This window comes from Euwallacea fornicatus, chromosome 8 (genome assembly GCF_040115645.1).
Source record: "Euwallacea fornicatus isolate EFF26 chromosome 8, ASM4011564v1, whole genome shotgun sequence".
In the NCBI taxonomy this organism is placed as follows: Eukaryota; Metazoa; Arthropoda; class Insecta; order Coleoptera; family Curculionidae; genus Euwallacea; species Euwallacea fornicatus.
This window is the reverse complement of record NC_089548.1, coordinates 3,509,107-3,526,178: the sequence shown is the minus strand read 5'-3', so window position 1 is coordinate 3,526,178 and position 17,072 is coordinate 3,509,107. Positions and strand designations below refer to the sequence as shown.

Genomic DNA, 17,072 nt, shown 5'->3' with positions numbered 1-17,072 from the left:
CGTTATATGTGTGTTACGTATATTTAATTAGAATAGGACGGATTATTATGATTGTTTGTTATTCACAAATATTAGAATATTGAAAATTCCCATAATCCACACCTTGGCAACGTTGGAGGGATTAATCGAAATGACAAGTGATGCACAAACATATTAAAATCTTAACCCCATAATTTGAAACATTTTCTTTTTGAGATTTTTAAAAGCCGCACTAGAACTAATTTTGAATTAAAACCGTTACAAATTACGGTTCATCTTTAATCATCTCCAAAAATGCACGAATACATCTTGAATAATTCGCCAGCGAATGCATTGAGATTAAGTGGTTTCCAGACGACGTCTTCAGCGAATGCCAATCAGCAAAAATCAATGTTAACTAACATATCCTCAAATGTTTATTACGGTTATCAACCTTTACGGCCGCCTGTGGATGTTGAACCCATGCAAACGGAAACATGTCAAAAGATTTCCAAAGATGAAGACTCCCGACAGGAAGATCTGGAATTTTTGAGCTGCAAACGTCGTAGGGAATTAGAAAATGATAGTCCTGAAAGTTGGAAGCGAAGGCGGCTATGTGGTAAATATTTAGTTATGAGCACATCATTGTATTTGCTAAAAATAGTTAAAAATATAACTATGACCTCAGTGTTAAAATGTATTTATTTTTTTTAGATGTGACTAAATTAATGCAACACTCACAAAAGGTTTCACCTTCAAAAATGAATTTGGAAGAAGACTTGTTACGTGAAACACATGGTTGTAGTTATTACCATTGGATTGCAACTAACACCAAAGTGTCTTCTCTGTAGGATTTAAGTATAAGAGCAATATAGTAATATTGTGTAAAAATTAGGCAGAAGGTAATTTATATGAAAACTTGTACATTTGTAGTATGAGTACCTTCATTTAAATACTCATTTGATGATTTTCACAATGGCCCTGTCCCTCCATAATGGGATGTTGCCAGTGACAAAGTCGCAATACACATTATTTTTGACAATGGTACTTTAGCAACTTAAAATGGATTATGTTTAAGCAATACACTTGTAATTGCCTGTCTGAGTCATGAAGCACTTTCAGGCTTCCACTGCATTCAGTTGTATACATTGGAAATCCACACAGTGCTTTATAACTGCAACTGGAGCAAATGATCATTGGTAGTTAATCACTATTAAAAAATCAAAGCAGGTAATGCCTTGTAAACAATCTTAAATGAAAATTTAATAACTGAAGGTGATTAGCATATTAAATATCTGGTGATCCTTAATTATTAAGTAAAAGGTAGCTGTGGCTATGAGATCACATGTAATTTATTCAGGAAAGTATGTTTAAGATTTTTGTTTAAACTATCAGATAACAAGGGTGGTCCAATATTCCTCAATGTTTCGTTTGAGCACATCTAACTTGAAACTAATCACCAGACAACTACCTGTATTAAGTAATTATTGTCATTGTATATCCTATTTATATGTTTTGCCCCGATTATCTATTGGCATCATTCAGGAGACCAACCCTAGTATGACTAAAATCCTTTATCATATAAACATAGTTTCTATTTCTGAGATATAAAAAATACTGATTGTATAAAACATTTTATATCCATTGATATATTGTCCTATTAAATACACCAGGCTTGTAAGTCAGTTTATAAACTCTGATGTGTATATTGTGCAAAAGTCGTTTTTATGTATTGATAAAAAATCATCATATGAATTAAAAAAGTAAATATTTTTTGTATGTTTCTATGTTTATATCATCTGTATTTCAAATAAACTGTTTCTCATATTACATAGTTTTAATTGAACACCACGCAGTTGTGATACTTAAGCATTTTAGAAGACTAAAGAGGGGCCTGACCTAAAAACTAAAATCACCCTGTAGACTGCCGGCTCTAGCTGAAATGTTATATTATGTATCTTTAAGCGTGATTAGGTAGTCGCCGCAAATTCGCACCAAATATCTTAACAGTAGGAGTTGTAAAACAAATATTGAAAATCAGTTTTGAAATGAACACCCTATACTTTAACAAAAAATCATATCAAGTTTTCGGATCAGTAGCCTGATAGAAGTTGGTTTTTCATTTTTTGACGTAAAATCTGCTTTAAAATTCTCTAAACAATATTTTCCAACACCTTACAAGGGATTTATTTTTAGTTGGTCAAAATAAAACAACAATCTAGATTAAATATCCGCTTTATTTATACTGGGATATAATAATTACATAAATCTGTAATATATATATAAAAAAAATAACTTTCTCGAATTTAAACTAAGCAACGATAAAAACAATTAGTTTCTCTGGCTGGCACATATTCAATAAATATAATTCCAAAGGAATCTTCCATAAACGATTTTTTTATAGCAAACAATAGAGATTCAAATTTATTATGAACAAAGTTCAGCCCGAATGCCAGAATCACCATCCACTTTTTTAGCAGAACACAATCTCTTAAGAATCTTTCAAAGTTTAGACTATTTTTAGTAAGGATCGCTGTCACGATGAGACGAAAGCAGATCTAAAATATTCAAGAGTTTTAAATTAAAAAAATTGATGGATCAAAATAGTACGTACCATTAGTAGGCGTATTAGTTCCAGATTTAATTTTAGTCTGCAGCCTCGTAGGAACTTGGTCTAAGCCTTCACCATTAGTTGGAAACTCCAAGACTGGTATTGTCGAAATTTCCTCTTGTTGTTTCTGAAAAATCAACATCATAATTAGCACTCGGTAGCCACTTAGGGCCAAATTATTAATGTACTGTCAACTTTTTGACTTCAAAATAGTTTACATAGAAATATTGAAACAAAGATTAGATATTGACTAGATTGATAAAAAACTAGCTTGATATTTAACAGCTCAATAACGAGTAGGTCCACAATAAGAATACGTACTTGAGCCTCTCCTTCAGGGGACTCAATAACTCCACCAACAGCACCCTCATCTTCCTCCATTTCATTTTGACCTAGCCTGTTTTGGTCAGCTTCCGTCAAGTCATCATCATTCTGTATGTTACCGTTCTGTATTGGGCCTATAAAAACTAATTTTTAAAAACTCGCACATTACAATATAAACATGCGAATACCTTGATAATTAGCACTTATGTCATACAAGGTGTTATTAGCGGCAAATGATACAAGTTCTTTTCTATCATGTGTTGTGCAGCTCTCGGGAATAGTTTCCTGTATAAGATGTATAAAAGACAGCTCTCCTTGCAACAAGTCCCCAATGGTTTGTATCAAATGTGTTTTGATGTCGCGCACCCTACAGACGTGTTATACTAGAAACAGTCGTTTTCGTTCTTTTAATAAGATGAATTACACCGAAGAGTAAACTGTATCAAACTGTCACTATTCAGAAATTAAACGCATCATTTTTAAAATGCAGAGAGAGGAATTTAATCGTTTGTTTCTATGGGGGTAGCTCTGCTCAAGAGCAGAACACATACGCCTCCCAAACCTCAATTCTAATGCTCACCTTTTGCCTCGGTACTGTTCCAATACATCGTTTAAAACATTCGAAAAATGCTTCAAGAAGACGGCATCTTTTACCGAATCCTTGAATAGTTCGCTCTCTAGAAATATCTGCTTAATATTGGACAAAAGATGGTTGCCTATGATGTCCTCTTCTTTGGCTTCCAGCAATGATACGATCTCCTTATGTGAATTCTGTAAAAGAGGCTCGTCACCTTCCTACAAAACATTGTATTTTACTTAAAAATCTTTCACTTAAAATATATTCTACCAGGCGTAAATTGAGAATATCTGAAGAAAATTGCTTCGTGGATTTCAGCCAGGCAGACGTCTGTTCTGCCGATTCAGATAATGGAACATCTACCTCCCTCAACTAAAATACAAATCTATTATAATGCTTTAGGTTTAAAGTTGGAATAATCAGAATAGTCACCTGTCGCGAATTTACACTTAAAGCGCAATTCATAGACTGAGTCAGTATATTCTGAACGGACTGCAAAATTTTAAGTCTTAACGAATCGGATTCTATTTTCTGCAAATCTCTGAAGAGCTGTATTAGAAAGTGTGGCCTGGCCTCGTTGGCAGATATCAGCGAAGCTACTTCTTTATATACGTTCTCCCTCAACTCATCCACTAGTTTATTTCTAATCACAAAATTTGAAATCAGTCTGTGGTATAGAAATACATATAAAATTTTACGAAAGTACTAAAAAAAAGAATTATCTCTCTGGTAATATGCACAACTTTAATGAGACATTTCAAAGAAGATAATCAAAGATAAAAGAACATTCGGCATCCAGTAAGACTTAGAAGACATCAAACAGGTTATAACAAGTTATATATATTTTAAAGAAACAGTTATCATTTTATTTAATATTTGGATTCTTAGGGGAATTCTCAACATATTTCGTTAGCGAACTTTAAATGAGAGGGTTCACCCAAAGGATCACCTGCGCGAATTAATCGCTTAGATATATTATGTATTCTGTATTATAAAGATAATTTTATTATACAAATAATAATATAATACAAAAATTGTGAGACATTCCATTTGAAAATTAAACATTGACTGATTTCGCAAACCATGAAATCTAGCAATGTCGGAGATATTTGCAGTAGATGCGAAACGATTTTTTTCAGCTTCCAATACCCAAATTTCATCAAAAACATCCTAATTTCAATAGTAAGATAATCTCATACTTTCAGGATTCTCTAAATAAAACACATACTTGGGACCATTTGTGCTCATTTCTGTTAAAAGCTCGGCGGATGCGTTACTGGCTTCATCAGCTACACTGTCTCCCAAGGGTAAGTTAGTATGTTGAGAGTTGATACTGAGCAATCTATTTAGATCTAGTTCCAGATCCCCTATGCTGAATCTAGGCTCTGATTGACTGCTGCTGTTGTGCGGCTGCTCGAAAGTGGTCTTATGCACGTTTTGGTTGATATTCAATACATCTGGAGGCGGCGCGTGTTGATCGCCAGATGATAGATTTGCAGCTTCACCATTATGCCTTGAAACTGCGTTAAAGATATCAGTTTAACTAACACTGTCAAAATGATGAAATTAAGTGATTTAATTTATATCCAGTTAAGTTTGCGATGATATTGATACATATCTAACTTACAAAGATAAAAGGGCTTCGCAGTGTGGCTGTTTCTTATTGTGGTGTAATTTTTATCATATAGTGACAGGGTGTTACACGTTCGATGAATCACTATTGTTATACTAATTCTCATACGTAATAGGTTCTAAAAATTTATTTTCTCTATAATCATGAACGAATGCCGATATTCAATATTCAATGCCATGGAAAATTATGACAAATGTCATGCAAAATTGTGAATTTCAGTTTTCTGCATTTGATGCTTCTTATTTATTCTTTATTTATCCTGTGCCTAAAAAATACCTCACCTGAATTGAGAAAGTGTCGAGAATATTTTTTTTGGATGGGTTTTCGACGCATACTGAATAGTAAATGCCGCGAAAATACACAATTATTAAAGCAAAACTTACGTTTAAAACTCCTCTTTCGAGGAGTGTTGTCACGGGAATTGGTGGAAGAGTGCTCCGAATTGGTCTTAGATGCCGACGTTAACGGAAAAGGATTCACTCGATCCAAATGAAACCTATCTAGTCCCGAAGCTGCGTTGTGGATACTACTTTCGCTGTTTTTGGAGGATAACTGATTCTGACGGGAATAACTGAAAATAACATTCACGTAACGTAGAACCTTACAACTTCTACGATGTTTCCGCGAGAGTAGGAACGATTGACCACTCATACCATTGACTTACCAAAAACAACATATATCGATGTGCCAAAGAGACTCACAGGCGATTAAATCGAGGAGAAAGTGGAATAGACAATAAATTGTGACAACAAACATAAATGCAAACAACAAAAATTAATGAAAACTGCAATAAATTAGAAGCTAACGAATTGAAACGTAATTACCTCCGAAAATTGTCCCAATAATTGTTGGCCCGATTGCCGGGGGCGACTTGATTGTTCAACGCCTGCCCGTTCCAAATCGGCTGATTAAGGTTAGAATTCATATTAGCATGCATGCCGACATCACTAACATTATTCAAACAAGACTCCAATAGAGCACTGTTAGGTATTTGCTCGTTGTTAGCAAAAACCATTTCACTATTAGATACTGCGTTACACTGATTCAAATTAGGCATGGAGCAAGCTGCCGACACTTGATTAGTTTTGGGGACATTCGGGACTCGAAGGTGGTTGTTTGGGGGTTGGTTATAGGGAGGAACATGGAGGTTTCCTGCGTGATTGTAGGCTTGCGCTTCCAGTCTCTCTTGAAGCTGCAAATCGATTTATTTCAACCGCGACCAAACTAAAATATCTATAACTACCATATTCACGGTATGTCTGAGTTGCGCCACCTCCTTTTGCTGCAACCACAACATTTGGCAACACTGGTTCAAGGTGTTTAACATGAAAGATTGTGTTTGCAAGGTATTGGTCGCCACCCAGTTTTGGTAGTCCGGAGGATGGGCGCCGTTTTGCAAATTATTTTGTCCCCACGGGATTTCGGCGATTGGTTGAAACACGTTCAGCTGGTTTTGGGATGGTCTGAACGGGCTGGGAGGACACGACACCCTTTGTTGTTCAGAGTAAACCGAGCACGGGGTTATGTTGTTTCGCACTTGCTGAATGTTACTAGTGTTTTGTTCTAACACTGAATCGCACAGACTTTTAATTAACTCCAGTTGTTTTTGAAGCTGAAATTGGAAGTGAATTTAAAATGAACGTTTATATGCGATATTACATTTAAAAAAATGTTTACTTTTTCTTGATTTTGATTGTTTGCAACAGTTTGCGAACTGTGCCTGGATATATCGGACCTATTCACAGAGAGGCTTCTTAAATTTCGTTCTGGCGTTTGGGATAAACTATGCAATCGATCTGACGGACGTTCACCCTCTGAACGATTGTCAAGGATGCTCCGTTTGCTTCTGTAGTTTTGATACGAGTTGACGGGTTGAGGGAAAACGTTATTCCCGCCGTCGCGATGTTCTGGGTATCCACGCTCATCCCCATCGCTGCAAGATTTCATAATTTAAGATGCCGCTGTAAAAACGGTGCGAATTGCATTTTCAACAACGAAGCAAATGCAGGAAAGACATTTTCCGAGAACCTTAGGAACAATATTATTTCTACGAGCATATTGGTTAACAAGAAACTAAGCTTAAAAATTAAGATCGTAAACACGCAACTTAAACTTTCTTGGCATCTATCACTGTTTGCTCTGTATTACGTAAGAAACGAAAGCCACCCTGTGCACTAAGTATCGGATCGAAAGCAGTTATATATAAGATTCCAAGTGAAAATGTAAATAGTTTCGCACAAAGAGGTTAACGATTTTTTAATGAGAATGTCGCATTGAGAAAATGCTTTAAATGCCCATTAAAGTAAACGTCATTTCGATATTCCCGAAAGGACTAAAACAGCCTTTTTACAAACAATGCATGTTTAACACTTACCTTGACAACCGATCATCGCTACACTGGTCTTGACTGAAAATAGGCGGTTTCCATGACATATCGTTCACTGGATTCCCCCCTACGTCATGATTCAAATTAGAAGTCGAGGCTTTGTGCTTTCCCATGATTTCTTCTAGTTCCCTCTTTTTCGCTTCCAACTCCATCTGAAGGGCAATCTTTTCGTTTATACTGCTGGTTCGTTGTTTGGGTTTAGCACCTTGGTTCCGCTGCCCTTTATTAACTTGTTTTTGATATGTTTCATTTGAAACGTGATTATCTAAACTGCATCAAACATTATATGTTATTATTAGTAAATTAAAGTCTTACCGATTTTCAACAAAACTATCATTTCTCCTGTGACTGGGTTTTGCAATTTCATTTTGTAAGTTTTCTGCTCTGAGACAAATCTCATTTGCAGCTACCTGAGCTTCTTCTGGATTTGTGGCATTTACAACCTCCAACATATCTTTCAATTTGCTGAGTTGATCTTTCATTGTCACAATATTTCCTATCGCTAGAATAACACATTGAACACCTCATCAAAATTAGTAATTCATGCACTCTTACCAACATCACTTTGATTTTCTTCATCCATCACTTGCAGTTGCATTACCAATTGATCTACTTGATCTTTTTTATTCTGTAATTCGATTAGTTTCTTCTTCAGTTCTGCTTGCTGGGATCGTAACTCACTATCTCGATTGTCTAAAACCTATTAAACTGGTGCTTTGAAAATTCAGCATAGAGGACTTACATGTATTAACTGCTCTCTCTCATTATTGGCATCATGCATTGTAAGTATCTGATTCTGTAAATGTTGCATCTCTGACAGAAGTTTATCACTGGGGTTTACAAGTTGGTTCTCATTGGGCGTTTTATTGTGATTGAGGTGTTTCGCCCGCTCCTCCAACTCTTTGATAGCAACATCAAATTCTGCCAAAGTCAGATTCTTGTTGCTTTTTTGACTGCCTAAATTTACTTGATTGCTAGCTAAAAATATTTATTATAACTGAAAATGGAAAAAAATTAAAAATTACTACAATGAACATACAGTGCGCTGAAGCGACTAGTTTCTCTTGCAGGCGTCTGGCATCCATTAAACGATTTTCGGCTTTTTGGTTCCATTTCAGTGCCGACAGCTGCTGATCTCTCATTGTGGTTAGTTCATTATCGAAACTCTCTAAATCGGATTCTGCTCGTTTTATGTATTCGGCGCTGTTTTCTGAATAGTTATCCGCATTTGCTAGGCTCTAAAACAAATGCACTTAAATGATATAAACCATGAAAAACTACGTGCTCAAAAAATATTCAACTTAAAACGTTGGTGTTTCTATGTAAGAAATATATGTATTCGGGATAACTGTCGGGGAACTGTTTCTATCAACTATTGAAAAATACTGAAACTGAAAAGAAAATGAAATTCAATGGAGACACACAATTAAAATGTTTTCAAGGTGGGGGTTCAAAATTAGCCTGTATGTCCTCCACCAACTTTTACATTGAGTGATTTTTTTTCTTTTTGTCATTTGATCTTTCATCCGGTATCCAGGGGGTTCCAGAGAAAATGTGAATCTCCGTAAATGCCTCGTTACTGAGATATAGCATGTTTAAGTTTCAAGGTTTTAAATTCTTGAGTTTTTGACATATTAAATTGAAATTTTGTACACGGTATGTCTAGATTACATACATAGAGCCTTATAGGGACATTTTCAACATTTGGCGGCAACAAGTTAATGAAATTGAAGTATTGTGTTTTAGATGCCTTATTATACTAATCGCAATTTAGACCGTTACATTTCCTCTCAAACAAACGCGTGCAGAGGGGAAAATTGTTTACGTTTTTTTGCAACACAATTCCAAAATAATAATTGTTGTCATACTATTGAATAAAAAAAAATTAAACCTAAGGGGAAAGTGGAAAACTTTATTTTTCAGTTTATTCTAAAATTAATTTGTTAGCTGACTTCTTTGCACTTGAACTGGGAAATATATTCAATTTTCACATTTTCTAAGCCACATATTTCATTGTAATTCGATAACCATGTTAACTATTCACACACATAAAGTTCACTATTGTTAGATTCATTAGTACCATATCACAAGCAAAATACAAAATAATCACCTGAACGGGTTGGGCTTCAGCCATTTCACTTTTATCAATCTCTTCCAGAAGATTTGACAGCTTTTTTTCACTGTCCAATAAATCGTTTCTAGTTTGCAATAAATTCGTTTTTTCATCAATATCAAAAATCTATGTAAAATACAAAAATATGCAAAATGTAAAAAAAAAAGAAGTTATTCACCTGTTCGTCAGAATTTCTTATACTGGTCATCAGGGAACTGGTTACTTCCAAATACTCTCTAATCTGAGACAATTTATCTTCAATCTGCTTGCGATCTGGATATCTGGTAATATTATCGCACTTAAGACTTGATCCAACTGAGTTCCTTCTTGATGTGGAAGAGCTACTAGCGGGAGTTACGCCATTCACTACTTAAATATACAACCGAACTTTAATACTTATACTTATAGTAATAATTGAATAATTAATGACAAATATATTGATATAATAACATTTTATATTTAATGATCAAATTATATACAGGGTATTCCTGAAATGACGGACCAAAAATTTCTGAATCATAAATAAACCGTTCCAGGCAAGCTTGTCCATATTTAATATTGCTTCATTTTGCTGTTATAGGGCGCAAAGCTCTCAAATTTCTCGAAATAATTGCTAAAGGCAGATAGATCGATTTTTACTAATTCGGGAACTAAGTGTTACTCCGTAAATTGACATATTTTGTCATGGGCGGGACTTATTTCAATAAAAGTTTATATTTTTGTTACCCTCTGTACGAGTCTTAATCGATAACTTTAACGCCAAAAATTGGAAAAAAAAATGATACCATCCCGATTGATTAGTAGGATATCTATGGAACTAGAAAGCACCAATCGTAATCGAGCTCTCAATAATTCTCGATATAAAAATAAATGATAAGAAAGCTTTCAGGAAGCTCATCATGAGGGATAATTATTTTTATGTATTTATTGCAAATATTGGAATTGTTGCCTGCATAAGTTAGCAACGTAATATTAATAAAAACTACAAATTCTGGTTAATTGGACGAAAGAAAACTGCTCCTTGCAGCGCGTGAAGTAATTGTCTAAAAAAGTATCTCATATCTATCGCTTCCATGCGTTTCATAATTCTACGCAGACCATTTGACAAAATGATTTTTGGACAATTTGATGTAAGAAGAGTTGCCACTGCAGGGTGGCGACATAATGCTTATAGTTACAAGGTAATTAAATTTATAAGCTAACATATATTAGTCGGCCTTCGACGTTATTAAGTTTAACAAACCGAGAGGAAAAATTAAGGTTGATGGTAACTTAATCGTTATTATATACATATGTAGGTGTCGAAGATTTATTAGTCGTTAAGTAATAAAGTGTAATATTATGAGCTGATAATATGACGAAGGGAAGGCTGACAGTGCCACCTTAAGGAAAAGCTCCGTTGAACAAGGTCGCTACCACCAAGGGCGAAATCGAGAGGCCATGTGTGCGAACCTTCGTGGGAAACAGGGACTAGCAGGTACCTTATCCTTCGGATTTGAAAGACTCGCGACATTTGGAAAACCAGAAACCAAAAAGGAACAGGCAGATTAGATTGGAAAGTGACGAGAAGCGTTCGTGTGGTAGCGAATTCGTTTGTTTTGCCCTTTTTCTATTCTTGCTATTAAAAGTAAACTAAATACTTTATATCATCACGGAAAACCTTCCTATTGATGATCCGACATATACTAATTATGAATAAGACGTATTTAACACGGTGTTAAATTCTAGATTAGTAATGTTCTGGAAAAACCTCAGACTTCTTTTTCGATCAAGTTCTCTTTGCAATAAGAAATATATCTTTTATTCAATTGGAGCGTGTTTGTATAATCAAACTATTCCTTTAAATTTGTAGCTTTCCTCCCTTTTTACTAAATCTTGAAACATTGCATGTTTCTTCCTATCACGTATCGTTTCCTAGCCGGATCAGCTGTACTTTTTTACAAAAAGCAGGTGTAAATTTTTTGCATGTTTTCGTACCGATATCACTTCGTAGATGATTCGAATGTGATTCACTTCAGTGTCAGCGTGGCGACGAGCAAGACGTTCGTACTCTGCTCTGCATTAACAATTGAAATAATTAGATTTTCTTTTATTTTAAAGACTTGTGAGGTGCGCCGTTGGTGCATTCATGAATTAGTAAATGAAAATAGCGTGGTTTAAGTGTCATTTAGTGATTAAAAGTGGATATTACTAGTGTGATCCGGCTCACGACTTTGGTTCGCGGGGGTGAGTTTTGATTGTTGTTTCTTGAGATTCGTTAGGGCAATACAAACGATTAACTAGAATATTAGTTGAAATAGACATTATTTCCTATATTGACCTTTGTGAAAGATACTTAAAAGCATCTGGTGACGTAGCCGAAAGAAGATATGGCAACTTAGGCTGCTTCGAAGGTTTTCGAAACTTTTTTAAGGAATTAGTACTGTTCCTTTGTGGTTAACGTCCCAACTGTGTACGTCTTTGTCTCAAATCGAAATTATTTCGAAACTATAAATGCTTGAAGACATTTTTCGGAAGTTAATAATGAATTACTTTTGTTTCAGATTCCAATTGGGTGCACCTCTGCATCCAGTCGATATTTATTCGACACTAAATGTTTGAAGACTTTTTGCTCAAATTATAATGAATTTATTTTGTTTCAGGTTCCAATTGGGTGTGCCAATGCTTCATATCGAAATTAATTTTAAACTCTAATCGTTTTGAAGATTTTTTCCGCGAATTATTAATTGCTTTTTTTCAGAAAATAAAATTAATTTTTTTTAATAAACTATTGATTTTTTTAAGAATTAATATTGAATTCTAAAGATTTTTTTTGGATTGCAGATTTCAACTGTGTATTTTTTTACTTTGAGTTGGAATGAATTAAAAACTCAAAGTTTTTTTAGGACTTTAAAATTGAATATTTTTTAGGTTTCACTTCTCAACTGTGTATCCCTCTGTCTCAAGTCCGTATTAATTAAAAAAGTTTTTTAATTTTTTTGTGGAATGTATGTGGATTTTTTTTCTCATCAAGTAATAGTGAATTTCTATTAAGGATTATGTAATATTGAGTTTCTTTGTATGTTGCAGAATTCTGAATCATTGACCTATCAAGAGTATTGAAAGGGAATTTTTTTCATGTTTGATCTAACAACAATCATGAATTCCAAGGTATCATGGACATTTTTATTTATAGAGATTCTATGTCTGGCAAAAACTTTTCAACAGACAAATATAAAGCAGCATTGGATATAAGGAAGTCCATATAAAATGCCTTATTTTTGGTTCAGATATTTTTAATCAAGAGTTATACCACCATTTCAGTGACACCCTGTATATCTTGTTTATGAAAATTAAATCACTTATGATTAATCTCCTACAATTTTACTTGCACTGGTAGGTGTGAGATGTTCTTCTTAGATTGGCATCCTCAAGGCTAAATTGTGTGTTTACTAACTTGGACTTATTAAGTCTAATTTTAATGTCCCAATAAATTCCCCAAAACTTTGAAATTTATAAATGGTATTTAATTATGTCAATATCTAATGAGTCAACAGAGTTTCACAATAGTATCAATCTTGCCACTAGCCAAATATTTTCTAAATTTAGACCCAATTTCCCTGAGCTATAACGGTATTTTACCCTGAGAGTTCTTTAAGCTTCAAGTACAAAAATATAATCTAATTACAATATCTATGTTTTGTCATATTACATAGGAAATAAAGTTCCCTGACCTTCTTGAGTTTGTAATATAAGTAGACCCTATTAAAAACTCAATTCCTTATAAATGAAACACTTTTCAATAATGTAAGTTACATATTCTCTTAAAATCAAAACAAAGTAAGTTAAAAAACTCATAAGACATGTTAATAATTTATTAAATAATAATCTCTTACCTGAATAATTAACTAAACCACTAGAAACCTCTGCACTATCTACACTAACATCCATGGCAGAGTACCTGTTCCGCTGATTCCTGCTTTTGTTTTGAATAAAATTCGAAGAATCAGCATGCACTTGCCAAGAAGGAGACTAAAATGTTGACATTACTGTACTAGAATAATCTACCAAAGTCCTATTTTTGAACATTATTTTTAGATCTTCCTCCCACAAAATTGGCAGGAAGAGGTTATAAATACGTTATGAGATGAAATATAGTAATAAGCACTAAGGCCCCTTACGAGATTATTAGCCATTCTTGATGCTCTAATTTGATCTAGTGAAGAATGCATGGCTACTGCATTGTTGGAATATTTTATTTTTGGAACTGTGCCTGTGTTTTTACGTCTGCTAAGATTTCCTTGACCATCAGCCATTTTTTAACATAGATATTCCTCTTCTTGATTTTTTTGTACAGATGTCCTTAGAATCTGGTCAAAATAACTAAAATTTTTGGGTGCTGGCTACTTTTTATTGAGCACTTTACACTCCGAAATTATGCAAAGCGATAAAAACATTTGAGTTATTTAAAAATGCTTACAAACAGATTTGTAGGGAACGATTTTATATTAATATTATATGATTGTATTAATATAGTATTTTATGTGTATATTTTTCAATATTTTTTAGACTTAAGTTTCGGACTTGACACTTGACACAACATAAAATATTATTTCAGAAGTCGGAATTTCCACATTCCGTATCCAACCATACTGTCATTTGACAATAAGCTTTTTCGGGAAAGATAATTTGGGGTATGTGTCGCGTTCAGAGTGTTTGCACCTAAGCGTGTGCGGAGTGGATCCAATAATAGCTATTCCCAATTGGCCCTCATATTTTTCCATTTTCTAAGGTTACAATGATTGTGTTGTAGCTGTTGTGTTTTTCAGTAATTTTTAACTTGAAATATAATTTCTTAGATATAACGATCTGAGATATATTATTCAAATTACAGAAAATGTCGATTGAAATTGAATCTGCCGAGTAAGTTCTTCAAATGAAGCAAATAATCGAAATCTCTTCTTACCATCTATTAATTTTCTAGTGTTATTCGGCTTATCCAGCAATATCTAAAAGAATCGAACCTTTATAGGACGTTACATACACTTCAGGTAAGTCCATTCTTCATTTAGTACTAAAAACGGTTTGGATGTATTTGAGGAAAAGACATTTATCACTACACATAGATGTTTGAGCACTTACATTTGCAGTAGTAATATTCTTATTTAAGGCTTGATTCTGAGCAGATCCATCTAAATAACTTGTAAAATGTATATCCCGTTTTCCTTCCCAAAATTGACTTGTAAATATCAAACGTTTGGTTTTTTATGTCACTTACCTTTGCATTCACCTCTTTTGGTAATGATGCAACTTACACTTGTGCATATTTTGAGATGAGTATTATGTTATCAACTCACTCCTGAGCTAGTAAAGAACACACAGGTACTGGAATTCAATTTTTAAATGAGACACCTTCATTAAGCTTTCCAGAGATTTTGACAGTCTTTATAAATCAAAAATCAAATTTACAGGAGGAAACTGGGGTCACTTTAAATACAGTGGACAGTATAGATGGTTTCTGTGCGGACATAAATAATGGTCACTGGGACACCGTATTAAAAGCAATTCAGTCATTAAAATTGCCTGACAAAAAACTAATAGACTTATATGAGCAGGCAAGCATATTTACTAATAAAAAAATCAATAGTTCATTAAAGAGATTTGTTACCTACAGATTGTGTTAGAGCTCATTGAACTTAGAGAACTAGGAGCAGCAAGGTCCTTGTTGCGTCAGACTGATCCCATGATTATGCTCAAGCAAAATGAGCCTGAGAGATATATTCATTTAGGTATGGCATAAATGTTACTCCATTTTTCGTGATAGGTCTAGATAACAGTTTCTAGAAAATCTTCTGGCGCGGTCGTATTTTGATCCAAGGGAAGCTTATCCAGATGGTAGCAGTAAGGAGAAAAGAAGGGCTGCAATCGCCCATGCTCTCTCAGGGGAAGTTTCAGTGGTCCCTTCTTCGCGTCTACTGGCGCTACTTGGGCAGGCATTAAAATGGCAGCAACATCAAGGTCTTCTACCTCCTGGAACCACTATAGATTTGTTTAGGTAGGTACTACAAGTTTGATTTCCTTGGGGGAGACTAGTCATGGAAATACATGCATAGTGTCCTCAGGGACGTCATCGACGAGGAATATTGAAAATTTTGATCTCCCCCTTATTATTGTCGTTACTTTCTAAAAGTTTTTAATGATATTGTGTAAAAAAAGGGGTAAAGCTGCTGTAAGAGAGCAAGAAGATGAAACATTCCCAACCCAGATGGCAAAGCAAATCAAGTTTGGACAAAAGTCTCATGTTGAGTGCGCCAGGTTTTCACCAGATGGTCAATATTTAATAACAGGGAGCGTGGATGGGATTATTGAAGTTTGGAATTTCACCACAGGAAAAATTAGGAAAGATCTGAAGTATCAAGCACAGGTAAAACAAGTATCACAACTGCAGATCTGTGAGTTATTGAGGACGTTGCAGGAAAACTTCATGATGATGGAGCATGCAGTGCTTTGCATGGCTTTTTCTAGAGACAGTGAAATGTTGGTCACAGGATCCCAAGCTGGACGTATTAAAGTGTGGAGGATAACTACTGGTCTCTGTCTAAGAAAGATAGAAAAGGCGCACAGTAAAGGAATAACGTGTTTACAATTTTCCAGGGATAATACACAAGTTTTGAGTGCTTCATTTGACCATACAATTAGGTGAACTTAAGATTTAAAGTAAAATTCAAGATTGTTAAATCGTTTATTGTTAGGATACATGGTCTTAAGTCGGGTAAAACTTTGAAGGAATTTCGTGGGCACCATTCCTTTGTTAATGAAGTGATTTTTACACAGGACGGTCACAATATTCTAAGGTTCAAAAACGAATTCAAATTATTTAGGTTCCGCTAGCAATTAAAAATTAATATTCCAGTGCTTCTTCAGACGGCTCTGTTAAGGTATGGAGCATAAAGACAACAGAGTGCATCAACACTTTCAAATCACTAGGATCCTCCGACTGCACAGTAAACAATATTCACAATTTCCATAAAAACCTTGAACATTTCGTTGTGTGCAATCGCAGCAACACTGTTGTAATTATTAATCTTCAAGGACAAATCGTCCGTTCCTTTGCCAGTGGGAAAAGAGAGGGGGGTAATTTTGTTTGTTCCACAGTGTCACCAAGAGGAGACTGGATATATTGCGTTGGGGAAGATTTGGTTCTCTATTGTTTTTCCACTGTCAGTGGGAAGTTGGAGCGAACTCTAAACGTAAGTTCAATGAGACTTTTCAAGAGGTTCCTTAATTTGAAAATTGTTTCAGATTCATGAAAAGGACGTGATTGGAATTGCCCATCATCCTCACCAAAATCTTTTGTGTTCCTATAGTGAAGATGGGTTGGTGCGATTATGGAAACCTTAAATTTATTTGATCTTAAATAGATTATTTGTCTTATAATTAATTCGTTTATTTTATAATAAGTTCGAAAATTTGCAGGCATGTAACCAGGTT

At 34.6% G+C, this 17,072-nt stretch overlaps 3 protein-coding genes and 1 long non-coding RNA gene across 9 annotated transcripts; 2 read left to right on the top strand and 2 right to left on the bottom strand.

Moving 5' to 3' along the window:
• Positions 1 to 154: 154 nt before the first annotated feature.
• LOC136340644 (uncharacterized) lies at positions 155 to 1,785 on the top strand. The gene is made up of 2 exons (XM_066284867.1): positions 155 to 577; positions 673 to 1,785. Exons 1-2 carry the CDS (start codon positions 274 to 276, stop codon positions 807 to 809), a joined length of 441 nt encoding a protein of 146 aa, XP_066140964.1. The 5' UTR covers positions 155 to 273; the 3' UTR covers positions 810 to 1,785.
• Positions 1,786 to 2,177: 392 nt separating this feature from the next.
• Positions 2,178 to 14,185, bottom strand: cmb (combover). 6 transcript variants are annotated; one of them, XM_066285086.1, is made up of 22 exons: positions 14,062 to 14,179; positions 13,763 to 13,964; positions 13,478 to 13,613; positions 9,781 to 9,971; positions 9,600 to 9,728; positions 8,529 to 8,727; positions 8,232 to 8,467; positions 8,045 to 8,189; positions 7,805 to 7,991; positions 7,478 to 7,759; positions 6,781 to 7,036; positions 6,347 to 6,715; positions 5,928 to 6,295; positions 5,487 to 5,674; positions 4,699 to 4,990; positions 3,903 to 4,113; positions 3,741 to 3,842; positions 3,474 to 3,688; positions 3,082 to 3,260; positions 2,891 to 3,027; positions 2,573 to 2,696; positions 2,178 to 2,516 (listed from the first exon to the last, which is right to left on the bottom strand). In XM_066285086.1, exons 2-22 carry the CDS (start codon positions 13,895 to 13,897, stop codon positions 2,479 to 2,481), a joined length of 4,119 nt encoding a protein of 1,372 aa, XP_066141183.1. In that variant the 5' UTR covers positions 13,898 to 13,964; positions 14,062 to 14,179; the 3' UTR covers positions 2,178 to 2,478. The 6 variants fall into 6 exon arrangements, 5 of the variants coding, with proteins under 5 accessions (XP_066141183.1, XP_066141184.1, XP_066141185.1 ...); XM_066285087.1 differs by having other exon boundaries at positions 9,781 to 9,968; positions 13,763 to 14,182; XM_066285088.1 differs by lacking the exon at positions 9,600 to 9,728 and having other exon boundaries at positions 13,763 to 14,182.
• A 115-nt stretch (positions 14,186 to 14,300) lies between these two features.
• Positions 14,301 to 17,018, top strand: Smu1 (Smu1 spliceosomal factor). The gene is made up of 10 exons (XM_066285092.1): positions 14,301 to 14,504; positions 14,566 to 14,632; positions 15,053 to 15,196; positions 15,256 to 15,370; positions 15,426 to 15,636; positions 15,798 to 16,005; positions 16,057 to 16,280; positions 16,334 to 16,435; positions 16,495 to 16,831; positions 16,884 to 17,018. The coding sequence occupies exons 1-10, from the start codon at positions 14,479 to 14,481 to the stop codon at positions 16,980 to 16,982; spliced, it is 1,533 nt and encodes a 510-aa protein (XP_066141189.1). The 5' UTR covers positions 14,301 to 14,478; the 3' UTR covers positions 16,983 to 17,018.
• On the bottom strand, positions 14,365 to 14,842 carry LOC136340768 (uncharacterized). Its single transcript, XR_010732366.1, has 2 exons — positions 14,724 to 14,842; positions 14,365 to 14,655 (listed from the first exon to the last, which is right to left on the bottom strand). It is a non-coding gene; the product is annotated as an uncharacterized lncRNA (long non-coding RNA).
• Positions 17,019 to 17,072: the final 54 nt, after the last annotated feature.